At 37.3% G+C, this 22,884-nt stretch overlaps 1 protein-coding gene across 4 annotated transcripts in view; it reads left to right on the top strand.

Annotated features, from left to right (window-relative positions):
* Positions 1 to 22,884, top strand: part of LOC580286 (sodium- and chloride-dependent betaine transporter) — a 69,323-nt gene that overhangs the window by 3,218 nt on the left and 43,221 nt on the right. For 3 of the 4 annotated variants that reach the window (XM_030998439.1, XM_030998438.1, XM_030998437.1), the window contains exons 2-4: positions 4,814 to 4,917; positions 18,884 to 19,061; positions 22,498 to 22,629. In XM_030998439.1, coding sequence (XP_030854299.1) covers positions 4,876 to 4,917; positions 18,884 to 19,061; positions 22,498 to 22,629 — 352 coding nt within the window. In that variant the 5' untranslated portion in view covers positions 4,814 to 4,875. Of the gene's footprint in view, positions 1 to 4,813; positions 4,918 to 18,524; positions 19,062 to 22,497; positions 22,630 to 22,884 lie in introns of those variants that run through there. The other variant, XM_030998436.1, reaches the window with a different exon arrangement.

The following is a 22,884-nucleotide window of genomic DNA, read 5'->3' as shown; positions in this document are numbered from 1 at the left end:
TTATTACTATTATTATTATTATCATAATTATCATTATTATTATTTTTTGTTAACATTATTTGTGTGCGTGTGTTGATTTTGTTCGGGGTGTGTGTGTGTGTGGGTGGTGGTCATTGATCAAGGGTTTTGTTGCTTTACCGTAGATTCAAGCACGAAGTATATACTCGATATTATTCATTTAAATGATCTTAATGATGTCTCTTACAAAATATCCTTGATTTTTTTAATATTTTAAGTTCAATTATTAAGCACAGTGACGTGTGTCGTATTTCCACAATGGAGACAAATTGAGACAATTTAAGGAGCATTGTTTTCAATGGAGAACCTATTGAAAAAGACTGAGACCAATTTTGATTACTGCTAATGATTCAAGCACAAAGTATATGCATAAAATCATTGTTTGAAATGACCTTAATAGTGCTTCTGTCTCTTAGAGAAAAAAAATCGTAATAGAAAAAAATATATATTCAAGCATAGTGATGTCTGTTTTTAAAATGTGTATTACAGAGTTCAAAGAATGAGACAATATTCTAGGAATATCGTTTTCATTGGAGAGCCTATTAAAGAAGACTGAGAGTAATTTGATTATGTTAATAACTGCTCAATATGAATAGATAGCGCCTTTCCACTACACGTAACCGTATGGTGATGGTGTCGCTAGTATAATTATACATGAATTAATTGATCAAAGCACTTATACAGTGTTATATTACCTCGGTGAGTCGATTCAGCTACTGTTTCTTACAATGCACTCTCCTCACTCCACGGCGGAGCATTCCAGGCAGTCCCGCCAATTGAAGTACCTGTATTTGAAGTACTTTGTCCCAGTGCTATGAGTCATTCTTCTCACTTCTCTGAGACAGAATTATTATGGAAAACATTGTAAATGTGGCATATCTTTTACTTTAGATTGGCGTAGGATAAGCAGATGAAAAAACGTATTTTTCTTATATACTCAAAACCTGTTTCGCAATGCAGTGCATACACTGACTTTGTTTTTATTAATTGAAATAGTGGAGAGATACATGTGCATAATCAACAGCTCTTACCGTGAACGAGTGATAATAAAACATTCTTGTAGAATAGAGGATCAAATGGGCCCTCTTTTAAACCAATCTCACATTCAAGCGCAACCCGGCGAAATAGCAATTAGGATGAGGTCAAATAAAATCATTCCTTGTTTCTCGTCCATTTCTTCATCCCTTTTTCGGTTGCCTTCTTTGTCGAGATAACTATATTCGTTCTGAAATGAAATAAATAAGCATCTGAGGGCATCTAGACATTGGGATAACAAAAATGATTAATACAATGTAATTTTTGAATGTTTTGAGCCTCTTAGTGCATGTACAAATAATGGGAAAGAGATGTAGTTCATGTTGAAATTTGGCCTGATTAATAACATTTGTATGTAAAGAAATTATACCAAATATAAAAAACCTCCTCCTGGTCATTTTCGAAAATGCAGGATGATAAACTAGGAATCAGTTTGATTTGGCCTTTTGTTGTGAAGGAATGTGATATATAATCTTCCTTGCATCTGATAGATACTATGGATATATACCGTCGTGGTCGGGCTTCGATGGGTGACGAATCGTGTACGGTGTCGGGCCGATTGTCCTAACTCGCACGACTGTAGGATCACTTTACGATTTACGTATTAACACGATTGTGGAGGAGTAAGGAGCGCAGCTGCAGTATGTCACATATAGAATTGTGATGATGTTCTGATACGAAAGTCCAACATAAAATTACAATATCAATAGAATAATAAATAGAGAAATATTGTTAATATTTATCCTTTAAGATATTTTTTCCCCTAATTTCCCAACCCTTTTAGGCATGCACTTACCTTAGTTTCTTTTACAGTGACCCTTAGTTTCCCCAAAACACTGTGCAAATTGTGTTCTGTGTTCACAAATTCACGTAAGAAAAAAAAAATATAGTTATTTTATCCCTTTTTATTTTTTTTTTTTAGTTTCCAAACCTTTGACATTAATTTCTTTTACATTGACCCTATAGTTCCCAAGCACTCTGTAAATTGCACTCTGTGATCACAGTTTTCACGTCAAGAAAAATACTGCCTACTCTTCACCGCAAACGAAATTACAAGAGAAACATGTGTTCACTCAGGAAGAACAGCACTGATGCTGATGAGGCCTCCTGGGTAAACAAAATTGTATTATTATTATTATTATTATTATTATTATTACCATTTTATAAGTAGGCCTATGACACCCGTTTTATCAGACGCGGCTATTTATCACCTCGAGTTCACATGAACTGGGCTAATGCACTTTGGATACACAGCAGATCGAATTCGAACGAATTACTTGATGACCGTGGCGGATTCATGATTCGTCTTTTTTATAATTTCATTCATGTATCGAATATTGTGTAATTTTGGCTCTGAAGTACACATTTTATGACACGGAAGCAAACCATGTTATAAAGTGTTTTGACGGGCAGTATGCCAATCAATAATAAGTATACATGTGTTCTCGTGTAATGTCAAGCCATTAATCATCACCATGAATATGGTAAACTGTTGGATTCTGTTGTAAGATATACTTCTAGCTTTGACCTCTGTTCTGACTTCTGTCAATATTTGTCTTCTTGTAACAAGAATATCCGCATCAAGTGTTGCTATGTATCGTTTTTCTTCACCTAATACGCTTCACATATTTTATGTATCTAATTGCACAGAGCTCAGTGACCTTGACAACATGACAATGACAATGACAATTTATTCCCTTGTCACCCACATTGGGGTATTGGGGAAGTTTACAATCAGTTTGAATTTGTCGATGTAACACTGTAAAATATACAATTCAATTCGACTTAATGTTAATCAATGAAAAATAAAAATATCGACAATAGTGAGAAAAATTATGATGATAATGATAATAATAATAATTATAATAACAATATTAATGATAATTATAATAATTTATACAAAAACGATGATGATAATTGTAACGATAAGTAATGACAAAATTAATTGAAGCAATTGTGCTCGAGTCCTTTGTTGCGCGCAGCAGTTGCTATTCATTTACACGTTAACAACATGGGACCACCTACTACTGAGTAGTAAAAGCACTATGCCATGCCAATATGATTAATTTTACCCATGTTTAATACATGCACCTGCGATTTACTGTATTAATTAGCTTATCATTTGAACCTTTGTCGTTCACCATTCATATAGCTTGTCATCGCTTTGTATCCATTAGACGGTTCTTTTATTGTCTATTCAAAAATAATTCAGTTCGTTCATTTGAAATTGTCAAAATGATCATTTTAAGATCAAGAGAAATTTTAAAAATCTGTTAAGTTCTAAAGTGAGGTGAATAGAGAGGAGCCATCCTGCGACACTTCTTGTATTTTAGTGCACAATGTTACAGAGAGGATTGATTATTGGGGTTTACATTTTGTCTTAATGCAAACCATACAACACGTAAAAGGTAAATGGTTAACTCGCACTCGTGATGGATATCGTGTGTATTGAAATGTTGACATCAAACCTATAATGTGTCACATTGCTACTGGTACCATTATGATTAATTAGTATGTATGCATATACGGTGTAGCATGCGTATACTTTCCACAGAATACTTGAGGGGGGGGGGGGAGGGGGTAGTACTAAGTAGAACATAAATGTCTACGTAAGCGATATCAGAGATAAGCCATGACAATGACTTTAACGATAGTCATGACAATAACATAACATGACAATAGCATGACAAAAAATGACAATGAAAACAAAAATCATTTATTCCAATGAAAAGTGGCGACGTGGCTCAATCGGATCGGCGACTGGCTCTCATGCTTGACTTTCCCACGTCGGGTAAGCTGAATGTGCATGGGTAATCCACCGTATCTCATACATCGCATTATTTTTTATACGGAAATAAATACTACTACTATACACCCTACGCACTTTAATAATTATACGCTGTACACATCTCGCAAAGAGTAGGGTGTAAACCCGGTGTTTAGTGCGCCTGCATATACAAAACTGGCTACAGATCTTTGTGATAGGCTGCATAGCCCTTTTGAAGATGAACAAAAGAAGAAGAAGAATCCTTTACAAGGAGCATGAGCAAGGTTTTGATTGTAAAAGGGAACAGGCGCGGATCCACGGGGGGGGGGCCGACGGGCCCGGGCCCCCTGGCTTTAAAAAAAAAAAAAAATAAATAAAAATAAAAAAAAAAAAAAAGTTTTCGGGGTCAAATACAAAAAATAAATGATGCATACCCCCCCCCCCCAACTGAGCGAGATATTGTTAGGCTCGATTTTCACATTTTCGGGGTCAATACCCCCCAAAAATGATGCTCACTACCCCCCCCCCCCCCCCCCCCCCCCCCCCCCCCCCCCCCCCCCCCCCCCCCCCCCCCCCCCCCCCCCCCCCCCCCCCCCCCCCCCCCCCCCATGAGCGAGATATTGGTCGGCACGATTTTCACATTTTCGAGGTCAAATACGAGAAAAAAAATTATGATCACTACCCCCCCCCCCCCCCCACTGAGCGAGATATTGGTCGGCGCGATTTTCACATTTTAGGCCCCCCCCCCCCCCCATCGGCAAATCCTGGATCCGCCCCTGAAAGGGAACACAAATTTCAAAATAGTGCATGTTACATGTTATTACATGTTGTAGCTGTTTCAATGTCAATAACATTTATCAATTTATGTCAAATTGTTTTCATTCTCTGAGTCCAAAATGACTTTGTGATTTATGTATAAGGTTACTAAAAGTTACTATCATAAACATTAATTAAACACACATATTTGTTCTTCTTCAATATTTATCGTTGCAGATTGAAAAGAATTCAAATTTTCCCGAGAACAATCGCCGTGAATACGTTTCAAGACAGAGGAGATGACCGTATTCTCACAGGATTCCGGCTGGTCTGCGGTCCCTGTAAGTAAAGTTAATTAAATAATAGATGTATATATACAAAAAACAAGCACAGAAGGGGGAACTCGTTATTTATTCCGGCGACAATTACTCCGTTAAAAAAAAAAAATCGTTAAGAATATTAGGTTAGGGTATTCGGTTTGGAGTAATAATACCTTAGTCACCGTGACAAACCGATTCAACATTGACCCAAAACCGACCGATAATTAGATTAATGTATTTTTTTCGTCTTTCAGGGTCAGTTTATTTGATATGACTGGAGTGCTATTAATACTATAGGGATAAACATGTTACATGCAGGCCCTGCGGAACGTTGTTCAAAGTGGGGAGGGCGGAGGTGCTAAAGTAAGTGGAGTGTAAATTGGCGTGGGGTCCAGGGACCGAGCCCCATGAAGCTCAGGGGTTTTAGGCATTTAATTACGGTCATATGCGCATTAAGGGCCCTGATGGGGTCCAGGGGGCGGAACCCCCGGAAGCTCAGGGATTTTAGGCATTTAATTACGGTCAGATGAGCATATTTTGATACTTTATTTGTGTCAGTACGCCGGTGAATTTGTCGCAGGAACATAAATATAGTTTATGAAATTTGTTTGGTTTAGTCTGGTTTAGTTTAGTTTAGTTTTTGTTTGTTTTTGTTTTTAAAGGGGACGGGGTTGTTCATAATGAAAAGTAATATATTGATTACCACAATATTCAATGCGCACATAGAGCGTCTCATCCTTTTCTTGATGAATTCTGCAAACACGATGCCAACTACTTTCAAAAAATCAATTTCAATAGCCTTGTGCCTCACCAATTGAAAAGTGCAGACATGATAATGAAGTTTTACGTAATCCGACCATGTTGTCTATGGAATGTGCAATATGCTATTGTAATTGACCTTGAGTTGATTTTTTTTCTCGAAAATAGTTACGATTGAGTTTGCGATAAATGACAAATTTCTCAATATTTCATTTCAAGTTGAATAATCAGATGGTTTTCACCCCTAAATGTAAAGAGTCATCGAGTTCATCTATATAGACAGCTGCTTTATTTCATTTGTGATGATCCCATAATATTTTCATGATTATTGTCTTTGAAGTATGAATGTCGTAATTCATTTTAAAAGAAATATTTGGATTTCTCCCTCAAAATCATGGCGACGTTCGGTGACTGTCTTATTGACTGTCAAAGTTCAGTTTGCTTCAGATTAGCTTGGCATTGCAACAAATAGGAAAAACTCACACTTTGGTGCGATATCTTGGAGCTCCTTAATCCTGAGATGAAATGTAGCAGATTTTTACAGGTGCCCCTACTCTGGGTTGATAGATGGCGCTGTAACATAAAACCCGCTTTGCTCGAAACAGAAGTTATGAGCTTTATGAGCGCATGGCTTCTCAGTCGGTGGAAATGATTGTCGACGAATTTGATTCGAATGATTAATCAAACCTTTATCAGTTCAGTATCCGTAAAAGGCAAACAAAAGTCTTGAAATTTAGTTTGTACACGATTGTGTATTGCTAATGAGGGTGCAGATGTGTATTTTGTAATTAGCTTCATGCAGGTGCGTATAGCTGAAGGAGGCAGGGGGCACGTGTCACACCTCACCATTTAAACGGCAGGGGAGGGGAATAGAAAAATAAGAAGAGACAAAGTAGAAAGGGAGGGTAAAATGAACATGATAAGAGAATGATAGGATCCTCCCGCACCGTGCTCCTAATCAATGGCCTTGTTTATGCGTTTTCCCTGACTTACCAAGACCTGTACTCCCCCTCACGGTAACACAAGTGTCAATCCCCCCACAACGCTATGCCATTATTTAGTTTCTAGCATTCCAAGGAGACATGTACATTACGGTATGTCAATTAAAAAGGGTTTACTTACTTAAAAACCCTTGAAATATTATATTCTTCCATTTCCATTAATATCATTTTTATTGTTTTTTAAATATTTTTTCTTCTTCAGTTCGTATGCCAGCTAGCCATTAAACATAATTAATAATACATAGAAATTACATCTATAATAAAAGATACATGCCCAACATGAGCAAAACTGTATTGTGCTCTGTCTCATAAACATACTGATGCCTTCGAGCTAGTACAATTTTTTTCTTCGTCTAAAAATATCCAACAATATTAGTGTTCCACCTGCAGTGGGATATTTCTGTTGAGTCGGACTGAATATACGTCACTTGTCATTGTTAAGCGCACAATGAAAATGAGAATGAATTCTGTACTCGAATCCTGACTTTAATGGGACAGAATATTAACTGAAAAGACTCAGCAAGAATTCACACAGTGAACAACAGTTCTTCAATGTCGTCTGGATCAATATTATTATTCTGTGTACAAAAACGTAGATCCGAGGCTCTGCGTTTTTCGGAGGCCTTGAAATCGTTGCATTTGAAGAGAGTTGTCCATATTCTCTTTCCGAAATATATGTACTTCTCAGTCAATCACATATGCGAACAATATTGTTGAGAGGAGTGTCAGTTTCATCTCGAATGTCTTTCTTGGAAAATACTTGAACTGGCAAATGCAAATGCAGGACTGTCCTTTGCATAATACCGTCTGCCCATCAACAACGAACGAAGAGGGTAATGAAACGCCGAAAATGTCTCCATACATGATTTGATTTAATGTAAGAATCGGGTATGATATATGAGGTGCGATGAGGTAACCCAACCTATTTTGTGTATATTTAGTGCGGAAGCAAAATCCCCTTTGCCTGGCAATGCTTTGTCGATCTTGATGAGTGAGTCGTGACTTTCGTTGGTTAAATATTATGTTATGAAATGCTTCCTCAGCTCGCTTGGCATCTGGTAGGTTTGCATGTACGTTCACCAAACACCTTAAAGCTTATCTGCCATAGTTTACAGGAGGGATTACCGCCTTGCAAGGTCACTGGACAGGTGGTTATCTCATCAACTCAGCTCTCAGTTAACATAAGAAAAAGAGGATCATGGGGTACCAATGGTCACCGATTAGGCATTGTTTGTTATATAGAGGGCGCAAGTAACTATAAGTAGTGCAGAAGGCCTTAAGCAGGGCTCCCACTTAGCCGAGTTGGAGCCTCGAGTTGTGGCGAGCTGGTGCAATCTTGTGGCAAGTAGTTTTATCATTAAAACATATTTCTTGATATCAAGAATTCAATTCTTGATATCACGAAATCGAATTCCTGATATCACGAAATCGAATTCCTGATATCACGAAATCGAATTCTTGATATCAAGAATTACCATTGCTTTACAACATAAAATTATTTCTTGATAACAAGAATTGATTTATTGATATTAATTAATAATAAAACGGCTTGCCATAAGATCGCGCCAGCTCGCCACAACTCGAGGTTCCAACTCGGCTAAGTGGGAGCCCTGCTTAAGTCCCTATGAAAACTGGCGCTAGATAGATAACTACGTCATAATATTGAAAGGAGAATGAATTGCCTTCATGATGAACTCATCTGAACTCTGATGAACTATGAATTTTCTGATATCGAGGAGATAATATCAATGATTGAGTGTGAACGTTCTTGGTTTTGAATCGTTCGTGTGAACATGAGTTGATTGCATATAGTCTTGAGAAGAAGGCAATATATTGGGGGAATGATTTATAAACCAAATGGAAGACGAAAGCTCGTTAAGCTTAACCCGCTATTGCTCTGCACTGGGTATCTTATCGTAAATGTTTAATCTGCATGTTTAGCATCCACATCCATGGCAGCAATTAATGCTCGATAAAAATGGTTGAATTCTGTGCCCAGTCGACATTGTGAATTTTAAAAGGGGCAATCATTCATCATAAAAATTTCCCATCCTCACTGCAAAATCTGGAACTTGAATTAATTTATGAGGATGTCCGAACTCGACATCGTACAGTGTCTCCGTGGTCGGTACCTCTACCCAACCCCGAGATCGTCTTCGAAGTCGATAAGGTGATAAGTTGATAAGGCTTGACAACCGAACTAGTTCGGTAGGGTCACATGACTTGTCACAAACGAACTTTACCATGGCTGGTAGTCCGAGTCAATCTCCCGTTCGTAAAAATCAATCTGATGTTCAGTTTCCGATGATGCCTGTCTACGACAGCAGAATGACGAAGAAACCATCTCTAAAAAGTCTAATGGACCCTAATGGACTTTACTAGCACTGTAAGACCGTAATGACAATGTAAGTTATAGCCCACTATATCAACAATGTCGGTTCTTTGAGGGCGCTCTGAACCGACAGCCAACGAGACCGAAATGTTCTGTGTTTCCTTTTATAATTATCTTTGTTTTGTCGGTCTCGTAGTCTGTCGGTCTATACTGTCCACTGTCGGTGGGCTGACTCCGACAATGTAAAATTGCAAAACTCGTATATTATACTAACAATTGATACATTCAGGAAAGTCATCACAATCTGTTCTTTATGTTCTTTAAGAAAAAAGGGATTTCCCCATCCGCTCGTGTGCAATTCCGATTCATGGTCCTCGCAGTTCCAGGCATGTGGTATATTTTGTCGCAAGTCGCAACCGCAACAAACAATTCTTAGTCTCTCACATCTCATCCGGTGAGTAGTTACAAAAATATAATAATCTGATATTTTGTGGTAAAGTTATCCGATGCACACACACACACACAAACAGATGTTATTTGCGTCAAATCAACTTTTTACCAAAAAAATTCTTGCTGAATTTTCCCACGTGGAATGGCCCCAATGAGAAGTGATATACACTGGGGAAATACAAGATGGCATTCATACACGTTGTCGCTGTTGGGATGCTGAGGCCAAGGGGAAGTTGTAAAGACATCCATTGCGAGATATATTATGCTACGGCTATTTTAGGTAACAATCCATTATCAACTGTCAATAGTTTATGGCTGGATCGCTCCCCTGCCCCTATGTTGTCAGATCAAATTGATTTAAAACCACATCAATGTCGCCCTCTGGCGGTTTGCTTGCGTTAGTGCGTAAAAGAACTTTGGAACCAAAATCACCAGGAATAAAAAATTACAAGCAATTTGTTTACTGCATGCGTGGAGCGTCATTCCGCGGTGGATATGTGTATTATGTAAAATCATAGTGCCGTGTTGACGAATGATTTTTTTGCTGTCAGGTTGATTTTTTATTTTCAAAATGTCCATTACTGTCTTATGACCACCATTATCATCAACATCATCGTCGTCGTTATCGTCGTGACTTCCATCGTCATCAACATTGTCATCATAATTATCATCACCATCATCACCATCATTATCATAATCATCATCACCATCACCATCAACATCGTAATTACCATCATCTTTATCGTCGTCCACCTAAACCTATTCTTACTCTCCTCCTCCTCCTCACTCTCTTCCTCCTTATCATCATTATCATCGTTAATAATAATGATCATCATGATCATGATCATCATCTTCATCATCCTCATCATCATCTTCATCATCCTCATCATCATCATCATCATCGTCTTCATCATCACCATCTTCATCATCATCCTCCTCCTCATCATCATTATCATCATCTTCATCATTTTCATCATCATCATCATCATCTTTATCATCATCATCATCATCATCATCATCATCATCATCATCATCATCCAGTCATCCAGTCATCGATATGCACCGGATAAATCATTGATGGACAATTTGTAACAGAAATTAGAGCGAAGGAGCATTACTCTACGAAATTTGAGTCGGGCTATTAATTTTTGTTTATTGCGTTATTTATTGTATAGCATATTTTTGTATTTCATCAGTGATAATAATAAAAACAAACTAGTCCCTATTTGATATATTATTATGTGCACTTTATTTCATTTTCTCCTGATTTTATGGGCGATCTGATCATTTTTATGATCTTACAGAGAACAACAGTATGTTCTTGTTCAGAAAACATATAACTGTGACGTCTGAATCTGTAATGTGGTTTCTACTACCCGCTAATCTCACTAGTGTGATAAAGAAGAAATGGACGGCTTGGATAATCCATTAACCTACAATTTGTTTTAATAATTTTTTAAAGCTATTCCGAAGAGAGGTAATAGGAAACTTGTAGATGCCTTCGTCTACATGGTGAAAAACAAAATCACATTACCACAGATAAATGAATTTGTAGTTTATTGGGGTGATTTAGATGTGCCTTCAGCCCTCCAATCGATTTCGTTAATTTTTTCTCTTGTCAATCCAAGAAAAAATAGATTCCTACTATTGTCGAGAACATTTTGGCAAATATGAAAATGGCCTTGTCGTAAGGAAAAGAGGAATTGCCACATTTCCCCTGTAAAAGTATGTTTTAAGAAAAGAATGCAGAAAAGTAGAAACCTGTCCAAAGTTGATCGATGTATGGTATGTTTTCTTTTCTTCAATCATGGAGGGGCAACTTGTCACTTTAATCGTCCTTAATTTTAAGAGAGGGTACCTTTCCTGAGATTAAAAAAGTCGAGAAGGTGGCGCACTTCATGCTATAATCTTCAAGCTAGTCTTGTATTACGATTCAGTTAAAACTTCAGAAGTTGGATTTATAGGAGTATATACAACTCAATAATTGAAACGACACGCATGAGACAATATCCGTGCCTGGTAATGTGGGCATCAAGTTAGCCAACAAAACAAACAAATATTTTTTGCTTTTTAAAGAAAAAAAAAAAGATCAATTGAAAAGGGAAGTCCGGTGGTTGGTGTACATATTGTATAGGTTCAGCTATATAGGCCATTACGTCCGCTGAACTTTCTTGGTTGAGTTTATATGCATGCAAAATCAAACCTCGAAATAACATAATGTATCTTTAACAAAGGATGGTTATGTATTAGCTTGCATTGCCTTTGGTTAGGCTAACCTGTTATCATGCTTTGCACTGTATTTTATCATGGTCTTAAGAAGAGAGGTGTCTCGCAAACCCACATTGGTCTTATTCTTCAGTATGTTTGATATGCCTCTTGTTTGGTAAGCGATGTCTTATGCAAGGTTGCATAGCAACCGGTCGGTTCAGGACTTACTTACGTTTTGCCATTTTTTAACGTAGTCTCCTGGTTACTGGACTCTCCCATCATGATAGGGGTAAATGCCTCTCGTGAGGTGAAAATGTACTAGTTCTGTTATTTCCTTATGTGCCTTTTGTATTATACCTCATGTTTTCAATGATTAACCATGAGGGATTGATAGAGGCCTTTGCCTTTTTTTAAACAGATCTTAGCAGGCCATGCGGAAGATGCTCTAGATATATATATATATATATATATATATATATATATATATATATATATATACATTTTTTTAAATAAAGAAAGGCATTTAGCATCATGTATGTCCAAAAGCTGTATTTGGCTTGAACAAGAACTTAAGTGATAATAAAAAGCAAATAAAATCTGATGTAGGCCTGATAGCCTATACCCATGTTCTAAACTATAAGGGCGTATGTTTTTGTCATGAATGGGTGCATGTATAACGTAAGGGCATGAAAATATGGCAATTTTCTTTCAAGAGGGGCACATCAGCCCTCGCTTGTTCTGCTTCTAATTAGTGACAACATTTACGAAATCATAACTTTTAATAACTTTTGTTTGAGGGTTGGTGGTCAGCTGTTAATTCAGATTTCATACATTTAAAAGGGAAAGTCCACCCTGATAACGTGGTATTAATAGAAACAGAAAAGCAGAGAAGCGGATCGGTGAAAGTAAACATGGGCAACTCTGTGACGTATAGTTTGCGAGGTTCTCTCCCATTTGCTCCTTTCTAAACAGTGAGAAACAAAATTGTATTTTCTGTGTAGAAAATGTTCAACTATAATAATCAGGACTACACACCCCCAAGAAAGATTACCGAGTCAGAGTCCTTTTCAGGACTCTTCAATCCCCTCTCTCTCTCTCTCTCTCTCTCTCACGTGGCGCACCCGCAAGCCTACTGTATTAAATAAAACATGCATCCTTGATATCATTACTGCATGCAGATGTACTTACTCGAACCCCTATGTGACTCAATTTCATTCCTTCATCTTTAACTAAGAAAATTATAATTGATTAAATTCTCTTTACAAAGCCCATGGAAGAGGACAGAGAAAGATGTATCACTGAGTTGTCAATTTGTGTTTCATTGATTACACATATTCATAACGTTCTTCTTATCTGATTTTTTTAACGAACAAAGCAACTGAACTATTAACTCCCAAAAGTAAGGAAATTATTGATGCAAAGCCTAGGCATCCAAGACAAAAGCCAAGGCTAAAGCGTGGGGAAAGGACAAGACTATTAATCATCAAGGCACCACAATACTATACAAGGATGGTCTAGAACTCTAGATATCTTGTTCCAATATTAGGCCTATACTTTGAATAAGGCATATTATTTGCATTAGCGGTTTGGTGGATAAGACGAATACAATTTGCAAATATAGGCCTACGCCCCTTTCGTATTGAATAATCAGGTAGACATAAAGGTACAATACAAATTATTCTGCTATGCACCCCAATTCAATAAAACCCGAATTTGGTTGGGGTCGAAAAATTGCTCATCCATCTTTACTTCGTTTTGGGGTTCGTATTTTTGTCATTCAATACAACTCTGTATTATATTTTTCTTTTTCTTTTTTGGGTTTTCTTGTAAACGATTGAAAACAAAACACCCTTTACAGGTTTTTGGGTCATCTTACTAATATTTTTATGTTGATCTTCTCGTTAGAATTCCACTTTTTCTTTCTTCTTCTCCTTTCTAAATGTCTTCCTTTCCTTTTTCATTTCCTCATTTTCTGCTTCAGACTTCTTCTTCTTTTTCTTTTTCTTCTTGTTCTTTTTCTTCTTTTTCTTCCTCCTCTTCTTCTTTTCTTCCTCTTCTTCTTTTTTTCTTCCTCTTCTTCTTTTTTTCTTCCTCTTCTTCTTCTTCTTCATATTCTTCTTCTTCTTCTTCTTCTTCTTCTTCTTCTTCTTCTTCTTCTTCTTCTTCTTCTTCTTCTTCTTCTTCTACTTCTTCTTCTTCTTCTTTTTCTTCTTCACTTCTACTTCTTAGTCTTGATATTATTTTTTATACATTTTCTTTTCTTTGTTTTTCGTGTGTCATTATTCTGTCTCAGCGTCCTCGTGTCTTCCTTTAAGGAATATAAGGACAAGCTATATGAGGGGACAATAAGGAGATGCGTCAAACAATCGAAGAGTTTTCTTGGCCTACTTGAAGTCCTAGGTCCATTTTTTTTTCGTTAAATCGAAGAAATGATTTGAAGGAACAGATTTTTTACCACTGATATTAGACGACAATTAAAATAAAAACTCTACCGGAAAGGCAAAGGGTTAAAATGCGCATTTGTCATGTAGAATTATTCTGCTATGACATGATGATGATCTTTGTTCTCGTTCAACGAATAAAATAAAAAAATATATGCTGTAGGGCAGATGTATCAATTCATTCAATTCAATTCATGCTTTTGATGTAAAGATTATAGATTTCACAAACGAGCAAATAACAATTTTTCCCCTTGAATCATGGCCATAGAATAGGCCATTTTCGTAATGTAACCAAATGTAATGCATAAGTGTTTGTGATGAAGTACCTCAATACAAATTAATTCGTTCACCTGTTAGGAATAATAGTATTTCATTAGTCAGAATGCAACTGCATATATTAAGTGTTGCTAGGTAGGTCAAGCCATAATGTTTGTCCAACCTGGCAACAACTTATTTATGCAGTTCAAAGTCTGTCTATTGAAATACTATTATTCTTATCAGGTGAATAAAATAATTTGTATTGAGGCACTTCACAAAGACTTATGCAAGGGTGTCGATTTGTATCCGTGGTTGGGGGAATGATAGTTGCCAAAATATTTTCGGCAATGGATCAAAGCAACCAAGAGGTAGAAGCGTGTGGCAGGTTGCACCCCTCCCCAAGCGCGTAGCCAGGATTTAATTTTAGGGGGTGGTAGTAAGCAACCGAAGCGCGCTCCCTAGGGGGTTGGGTGCAGGGAGGGGGGGGGGGGGGGGAGAGTTCCCCCTCCTCCGCGAAGCGCGAAAGCTTTGACGTTTCATTAAATTATTAGAGAAAGAAGACGATTTGTTAGACCGTTCTCGACTCTTAATCCTTGTTTGAATCAAGTTCCCTTTCCTCCGCGCGTAGCGCGGAAGCTCTGACGATTCAATCGATTATTAAAGAAAGAATGCGATTCGATGTACCATTCTCGACTCATAATCCTTAATGTTTAAATCAAGTCCCCCTTCCTCCGCGCGTAGCGCGGAAGCTCTGACGTTACATTAGATTATTAAAGAAAGAAGACGATTCGATGTGCCATTCTCGACTCTTAATCCTTGTCTGAATGCAGTTTCCCCCTCTCGTGCGAAGCGCGGAAGCTTTGACGTTTCATTAAATTATTAGAGAAAGAAGACGATTCGTTGTATCGTGTCCTTGTCTGAGTGCAATTCGCCCCCGCCCTCCCGCGCAAAGCGCGGAAGCTTTGACGTTTCAATGAATTATTACTCTTAATCCTTTTCTGTATTCATTTTCGCCCGTCCAGCGCCAAGCGCGGAAGCTTTACCGTTTCATTAAATTATTAGAGAAGGAAGGCGATTTGTTGTATCGTGTCCTTGTCTGAATTCAGTTTTCCCCCTCCAGCGCGAAGCGCGGAAGCTTTGAAGTTTCATTTGATTATTACTCTTAATCTTCGTCCGAAATCATTTTCGCCCATCTGGCGCGTAGCGCGGAAGCTTTCACGTTTCATTAAATTATTAGAAAGAGAAGATGATACGTTGTGTCGTGTACTTTGACGTTTCATTTAATTATAACTCTTAATCCTAGTCTGAATTCAGTTGCCCCCCTCCCGCGCAAAGCGCGTTATCTTTGCCGTTTCACTAAATTATTTGAGAGAGAAGACGATTCGTTGTACTGTTCTCTATATTAATCGTTGTTTAAATTCAGTTTCCTCACATGATGTATATGTATGGAACGTTCGTTCGCAAATATTTGCGTGCACAGCCCAAGACAGTGGTGGGTAGCATCTCCCGGCAGTGCTTGTCGCAATAGCTTCTGGAAAGGAATTGTATACTACTGTTAGTGTTAACGGCCACTAATTTAGCCCATTAGTGACTATACAAAATATATGCTTTTCCTGGCTATTTGAGAATGTGTCAGTTTGCAACAGAAATGGAGAAACGCGAATTTTGTTGAAAATCATGTGATATCACGAACATTTATAAATCACTTGTATGAAATTGAGAATAATTCATGGTTGGATTTTATTGGGGGGTTGAACCAACCAGTACGCCAGTGACATAGGCCTACATCAGCGCCTACATCAGCTTTTCAATAAAAAAAATAATAAGTTGTGACATAATAATCTTTCTCCAAAAATGAAAAATGTTTTAGGAAATATCAGGAAATAAAATAAAAATAAAGATACAATGACGTGAATTTTAAAAAGGGTGAACGGAAACAACATAACAACTAGTGAACTATCTTATAATTCATACTAATGTCCGAAAATCTTTCTCCTTGTCTCCGATCTCATCACGAATTCGTCACAGAGTTCATCTATGTTTACACTGTCCAGGATGGTCTGATGTTGCAGATTGCTACTTTTGCGCTTCGCGCTTAACATTTAGCTCGTTGCTTTTTAACGCTGCGTCTTTGCATTTGGCGCACTGCATTTCTATGATGCTGTCGATTTAACAAATTGAATTAATTCATAAATTCCTGATGAAGCCGTATGATCGAGAATTCAATTTATTCTTGTCTCATATACGGATGTCTCATTTACTTCGTATATGTATGTATTATGAAAATGAGATAGCAAAATGTGTATATTGATGGTCATCTTGCGAGTAATAACCATTAACTACTCTCATCAGGCTCTCATTAATTTTTCTCTTTTTAATTTTTTTTTTAGGGTGAATTATTGGGGGGGGGGGGGATGATTGTACAGGCCATCCCCCCACCTGAAATATTGGGGGGGGGGGATATATCCCCCCCCCCCCCCGGGATCGACACCCATGGACTTATGCATTAAATTTGGTTACGTATACGAAAATGACCTATTACTCTATTAGAAAGATATGAATTTCGTCGCTCTGCATGCGCATATCGCATGAACATGGGCGTGGCCTGATCATGCAAAAGTTGGATATTGGCAGTCAGACCGCAGCGTGCGCGATAATGAGGCTATACGCTGATTTTTATTCAGCGTCTCTTTGGTTATCTCGTACATTCACGTGTGCTGAAATTCACGAGATTTTCTGTGAGATTTGTAAGGGTGTACATGCAGCTGCTTTTGTGGTCGATAACTTCTGTCAACATGGCAGCACGCAACGGTAATTACTCTCGAGATTCTCAGCTTCAGTTTGATATGAAACTTGCCATATTTCACAATTTTGAAACGATCCTTTTTCACCACTTTTATTGTCGTTATTTTTGTAACATTTCAACAGCTATTTTGTACCCGAAATTTCGCTTTTGGTTCCTGACTTTGGTACATAATTAATTTGTTTACTTTGAGATTCGTTGGAAAGATGAAAAGTCACTGATCAAAATAATGTCAAAACCTAATTGACGCAAAATCTTGTTCTCTTTATAATCATAGTAATTAAGACCCTAAAAACCCGGAAATTACCAATTTGTTCTTTCTATATGATGGCACGAAATTGTGTGATTTCATACTCGTGCACGCTCGCCGTTTGAGCAATGGCAATGCATAACTGATTAGTAAACTCCAGGGAGCTCCGCCGCGCCACCGACTGGCCGAAAAAATTAAGAAAAATGATTAAAAAAGAAATAATGTAGAAAAATATTATTTAAAAGGCAGGTGACGTAATTGATCCAGGGTCCTAAGGTTGTTGTCATGACTGCTTACGCGCACGTGCATTACAGGCGCACGCCACAAGGAATGCTTACTCAAATTTGGTATTCAGAATGTTAATAAACCAAAGCGGAACATATGTGACGTAGTTGACGTATTTGGCCAATCAGAACGCTCTATTTTCACATCGGCAAAGTTGACTACTTTTTTTAATTATTCATGAACATTCGCGTGATTTTTCTTGGTTCCTGACTTTGGTACAGCGTAAAATATAATAATTTTGATATCATTGTAAAGAAAAATATTTATGCTTTATGCTGATTATAACATCTTCTTGACGCAAGAATGATTTCTATGTGAAAATCAGCCCTACTCTTTAGATAGATTTATCGTCGAAAAACCCCATTTTCAAGGCGAAATATCTGTTTCCAAAATATATTAAACATGATTGTCATATAAGTATATAGAGAGTGCAACTTCTTATCTTTGAAATAAGACCCATTTCATGAGAAATGAACAATTATAAAGGCAAAAACTGCCGATCGGGAAGACCGTCTGCACTACTCATTACGTATGCAAGACACGTAAATTCTTGCATACGTGCTGAATAAAATAGAGGGTTTTCGCACCGGCTGCGGTCTGACTGTTGGCGCATGACTGGCCTAGCCTGCCCTGGGCACACGAACGCCGATCTATTCGAAGTAGGGTCCATCATTGTACCGATAGGGCAGGTTTTAGTCGGTTGGGTATGCAAACCGAATTTGCTTTCAGACAGAGCTAGCTAGACTAGAGCAGGGTTTAAAGTCTCACCTCCCTGACTAGAGCTAGAGATCATCTTGCAGTCACGTAACTTGTAATTACGTGCAACCATAGACGTGCAACTAGTAGCTGGCTCGTGTGTAGTCTAGTCGTCGATGTCTAGTCTTCGTCCAGTATACAGTAGGCGTCTATCCTGTTTAATTCGATTCGGCGTCTCGTAGTATTTTCGGAGTTCACATAAGTTTTTATTTGGGAGCCATGAGCCGGTGGTGATTCTGAAGTGGAACCGTCCAGCTTGACTGTTGAATGTTAACTTTCTGGATACCTTTTTGTATTAGGCCTACTTTTATTTGAAGCCAAATGATCGCAGGGTTCTCTTCGCTTCATCAACTGACTTATTCCTTGTAAACTTAGTAATCACGTGTGTGGAAGATGAGTAGTAACCACGATAAAAGTGATGAATGCATTGTTTCTCCGCCGCAGAAACAAGACCCGGGAGCCAACGGGGATGCAGTCAAGACCAAAGGGGAAGACCCGGAGCAGCTGAAAAGCAGAGGCACTTGGACTGGGAAACTGGATTTTGTGCTCGCTCTTATTGGTTTCTCTGTCGGATTAGGAAACGTCTGGAGATTTCCATATCTCTGCTATAAAAATGGAGGAGGTAAGTTTATTTCTTTAGTCTAATTCCTAATTATGCTGATAGTGATAGTAGTAGCAATATGACCCTATGTCTAGTGTTATCAACTGTCTTATCCCCTGGCCTCGCCTAAGTTCTATTTAACTTTAACTTTATACAAGTCTTTAGAAACAGTTCTCATTTTGGGCCTTGTTAATAGAATCGAGAGTCGAGTTAACTTAAACCTAAGCCCTATGGCCAAGGGCCAATTTTTTTATCTTGAAGAATTAAAAATTCATGGATGACATTTCTTTTCTGGATCACTTAGTCTACTATTGAATTTACATACATTTAGGCATATATGTTTCTATCATGACTGTAATCCCTAAAACCTTCCAATTGATTTTGTACATAAACATTTTAATTCACACACTTAAAGCCCCACTGTCCTACTTGTAGCTACTTGCTGCCTCTATATAGAAAACTTCCCCAATCGGTGCCTGTTGGTCCCCCATGATCCTCTTTTTCTTATGTTAGTTGAAAGCTGAGTTAATGAAATAGCCACCAGTCAGTGACCTCGCTGTGTGGTCTAATCCCTTCTGGCCCAGTAGTATTTTAAAGCTTTAATGCATCTGAGATCATGCACACTGCAACTCTAACATTTAACCTATAAACTTTATTTCCCCCTAACTCCAACCCCACTTCATGACCTCTAACACCATGTATAAACACTTTGTTCAATCCTCACCCAATAAGCCAAGTTTTTTTTAGTAACTAAAATTGTTGGTGACATTATGAATGCAGGTCTAACCATGAGTTATGACCTCGGTATACATGTCTGGGTTTAAAGGGTTTAAAAAAAAATCATCTTGTAAAAAAACTCCTCTTGGATTGTATTGCTGGGGGAATTTTGTGCAAGAGATCCATAAATGTCACATCATAGGTTACTGCTATAAAAATACTGCTGAACATTTGAAAGTGAAACTATAAAGATACATCACACATGAAATAAAATACAAATCCTGACTCCAATTTCATCTAGGCCTAACAGAAACAGAAGGGGGAAAATATTATTTATGATACCATGGCATTTGAATGTTTTATCTTCATGGAATGCTTACTTCTGGAAAACGAGTTAAGAGTAACCATTTATGATGTAGTTATAGAAATTTCCAAAAAGGCAATTGCAAAAGGAGAAAATACAACTTGCTAATTTAGATCACAGTCAGGATGAGGGAATGTACGAATGATCCATGCTCACCTCTTATCTGTGAATCAATATACTCTACTTATGGAGAAAAAAATCTCACAAAAGTTTTAAGAGTTTTAATATCAGACTCTACTGGCCCAACTATTGTGGGCAAAGGTATATTTATCTTCCTCTAGTTACCCAGCTGTAGGAAATGACTTGTCAAGTAAGGTGACAGATCGACAGAACTTTTGGAGTGGAAATAATTGTGACTTCCTGTGAATTCTCAACTACATGTATGTCAATCAGTCCATCTACTTCTTAAGTTGTTATTACCACAGTTGTAATTATCAACTTTTCCATTTATAAGCTGATACATTAGGAGGTTTAAACTTTGAGAGTACGATCATTTACTACAAACTTGTTGCAAATGCAATGTTATATGTTCGACTAATTAGATTTGACTTGTGTGCATCCTGTCAGCTGTATACTAGCTCAAGATATCTGGTTGCGTTCACTTTGATCATTTCATAACAGATTTTCATGAGTCCTTGTAGAATTATCAACATATAGGGATGAATTAGACAAATTTAAGTCAAAATCTTTTCAGTGTTAAAGGGCACTGCAAATCTGTTTTTGTATTTAACTTTACAATTGTTTTTTGGAAAATAATGCAAACTTTCAAGGGAATTAGATCTTTTCAGTGTTAGAGGGCATTGCAAATTTGTTTTTGTATTTAGCATTACAATTGTTTTTGGAACATAATGCAAACTTTCAGGGAAATTAGTGACAGCATGTAAAATAATATCAGAATAAGTAGTAATGTGTGTCTGATAATACAGTGAAAGCACTGACATTTATTTTTTTCATAATGCAAACTTTGTGTCAGAGGCATTCGAAATGGGAAATTAATTGATGTTACTTCCAAATATTAAAAAAAAAATGACATCAAATTTATTGGAAGATAATTTAAAGGTAGACTTTTAAAGTTTTGTATACCTGTAGGTTTGATGGAGAGGGAGGGGTTACTTCTATCAATCAAATTATCATTGTAGAATCAATCTGAAACAAATAGAAAGTCTTTGCTTATAAATACAGACACTGTGTAGTCATGAAACAGTTCTGAATGCAGAAAAGCAGAAAAGCCTTTTATCATACTCGACAATATTTGTTGAATGTCTTAACAAGAACACACAACTTTCAAAATTGTTTGTCTAGGGAGTTGGCAAAACTGCGTTTTATAACACACAGATGACAGTCAAGTCTGATTTGGTGGGACAGTTTCAACAGCTCTCTTTTTACTTAATCCTAAATATAAACTTGATTAGGTGTGAATAGGCAATAGAAGGAACAAAAAACTTGAATGGTGGCACTACATGTTGAATTTTAATTTGGCTCCAGTTGCTTTGATCATCCCCTTAGATTATTGGAGACAGCTAGCACAAAGAAAACACTAGGTTAATACTTAAAGACCCTATCCGAAGTGAGAAATGAAATAGATGAATTATCAACGAAAAGCTTATAAGCAATAGTATAGATATATCGACTGCTATGAGAGGCCTGGCTGTTTTTATAGGCTCAAGGGGATGTTGCATCCTGCCATGACCTCGTGTTGGAATATCACTTTCTTCCAGATTGTGAATTTAAACACTTTGGCCTATGCAAAGATCATCCTAAATGATTCAAATGATTTTATTTCTCATGCAAAACATAATATAATGAATAATTGTACTACAAAAATATGCAATGAAACAACAAATATAATAGAAAAAGCACGAGAAAAGAGGAACTAACAAGAAGCAGAGCTTGTTGAAGTGTTAGCTCCTCAAATGCTGTTTTACAATATAACATGAACAAATATGCTTAGATATGAGCTAGTAATACAAATAAATACAAAGAACTGAAAGAAAACGGTGACCCGACAAAATCCTAAAGGGCTTATAAGGAGGGGATCCCTAGAGCAAAAAAAAAAAAAAAAAAAAAAAAAAAAAAAAAAAAAATTATATATATATATATATATATATATAGTTTCATATTCATATGAATCCTGCTTAAACGACACAGAGAGTACAGGAGTGTGACACCACACCAAGCCATGCTGAAAGACCACTGATCCCAAACAGGTTGAATAGAGGCCTATTCAAAACCTATCAATCTGTAATTCAGCCATTGAAATCAATCTCAAGCTTATTTCTCATATTTCACCACGCTTACATCTGAATGCTTTGATAATGAAATTTTATTAACCTGTTTCTTCTTTCTTTCTTTTGTGTGTCTCTCTCTTTTTTGCAGGTGCTTTCCTGATCCCGTATTTTATTTGTCTGTTTATTGGAGGGATACCTCTCCTGATCCTTGAGATTGGTCTTGGTCAGTACACCAACCAAGGCGGTATAACAGCATGGAATATCAGTCCTATATTCAAAGGTGAGATTCACAAACATTTAGGTATCCCTCATGATTTTGTGTATCATTCATTATCCAACTGACCCATTCTACATCTATCTCAATGGAATACATGCGTCTGTTTAGAGCCAGAAGGTGCTACTGCTAGCTAGCTCTCTGTTTAAGTATATGAGTTGAAGCCCTTCTTGCTCCTAACAGACATAAGAATATTAATAAGTTTAAAAGTTATTTTTTCTTCCTTTTTTTCTTTTTCTCAATAACAGGCTTAGTCTGCCT

This window comes from Strongylocentrotus purpuratus, unplaced genomic scaffold (assembly GCF_000002235.5).
Source record: "Strongylocentrotus purpuratus isolate Spur 01 unplaced genomic scaffold, Spur_5.0 spur5_scaffold_5, whole genome shotgun sequence".
Classification (NCBI taxonomy): Eukaryota; Metazoa; Echinodermata; class Echinoidea; order Camarodonta; family Strongylocentrotidae; genus Strongylocentrotus; species Strongylocentrotus purpuratus.
This window is presented reverse-complemented; position numbering and strand designations above follow the sequence as displayed.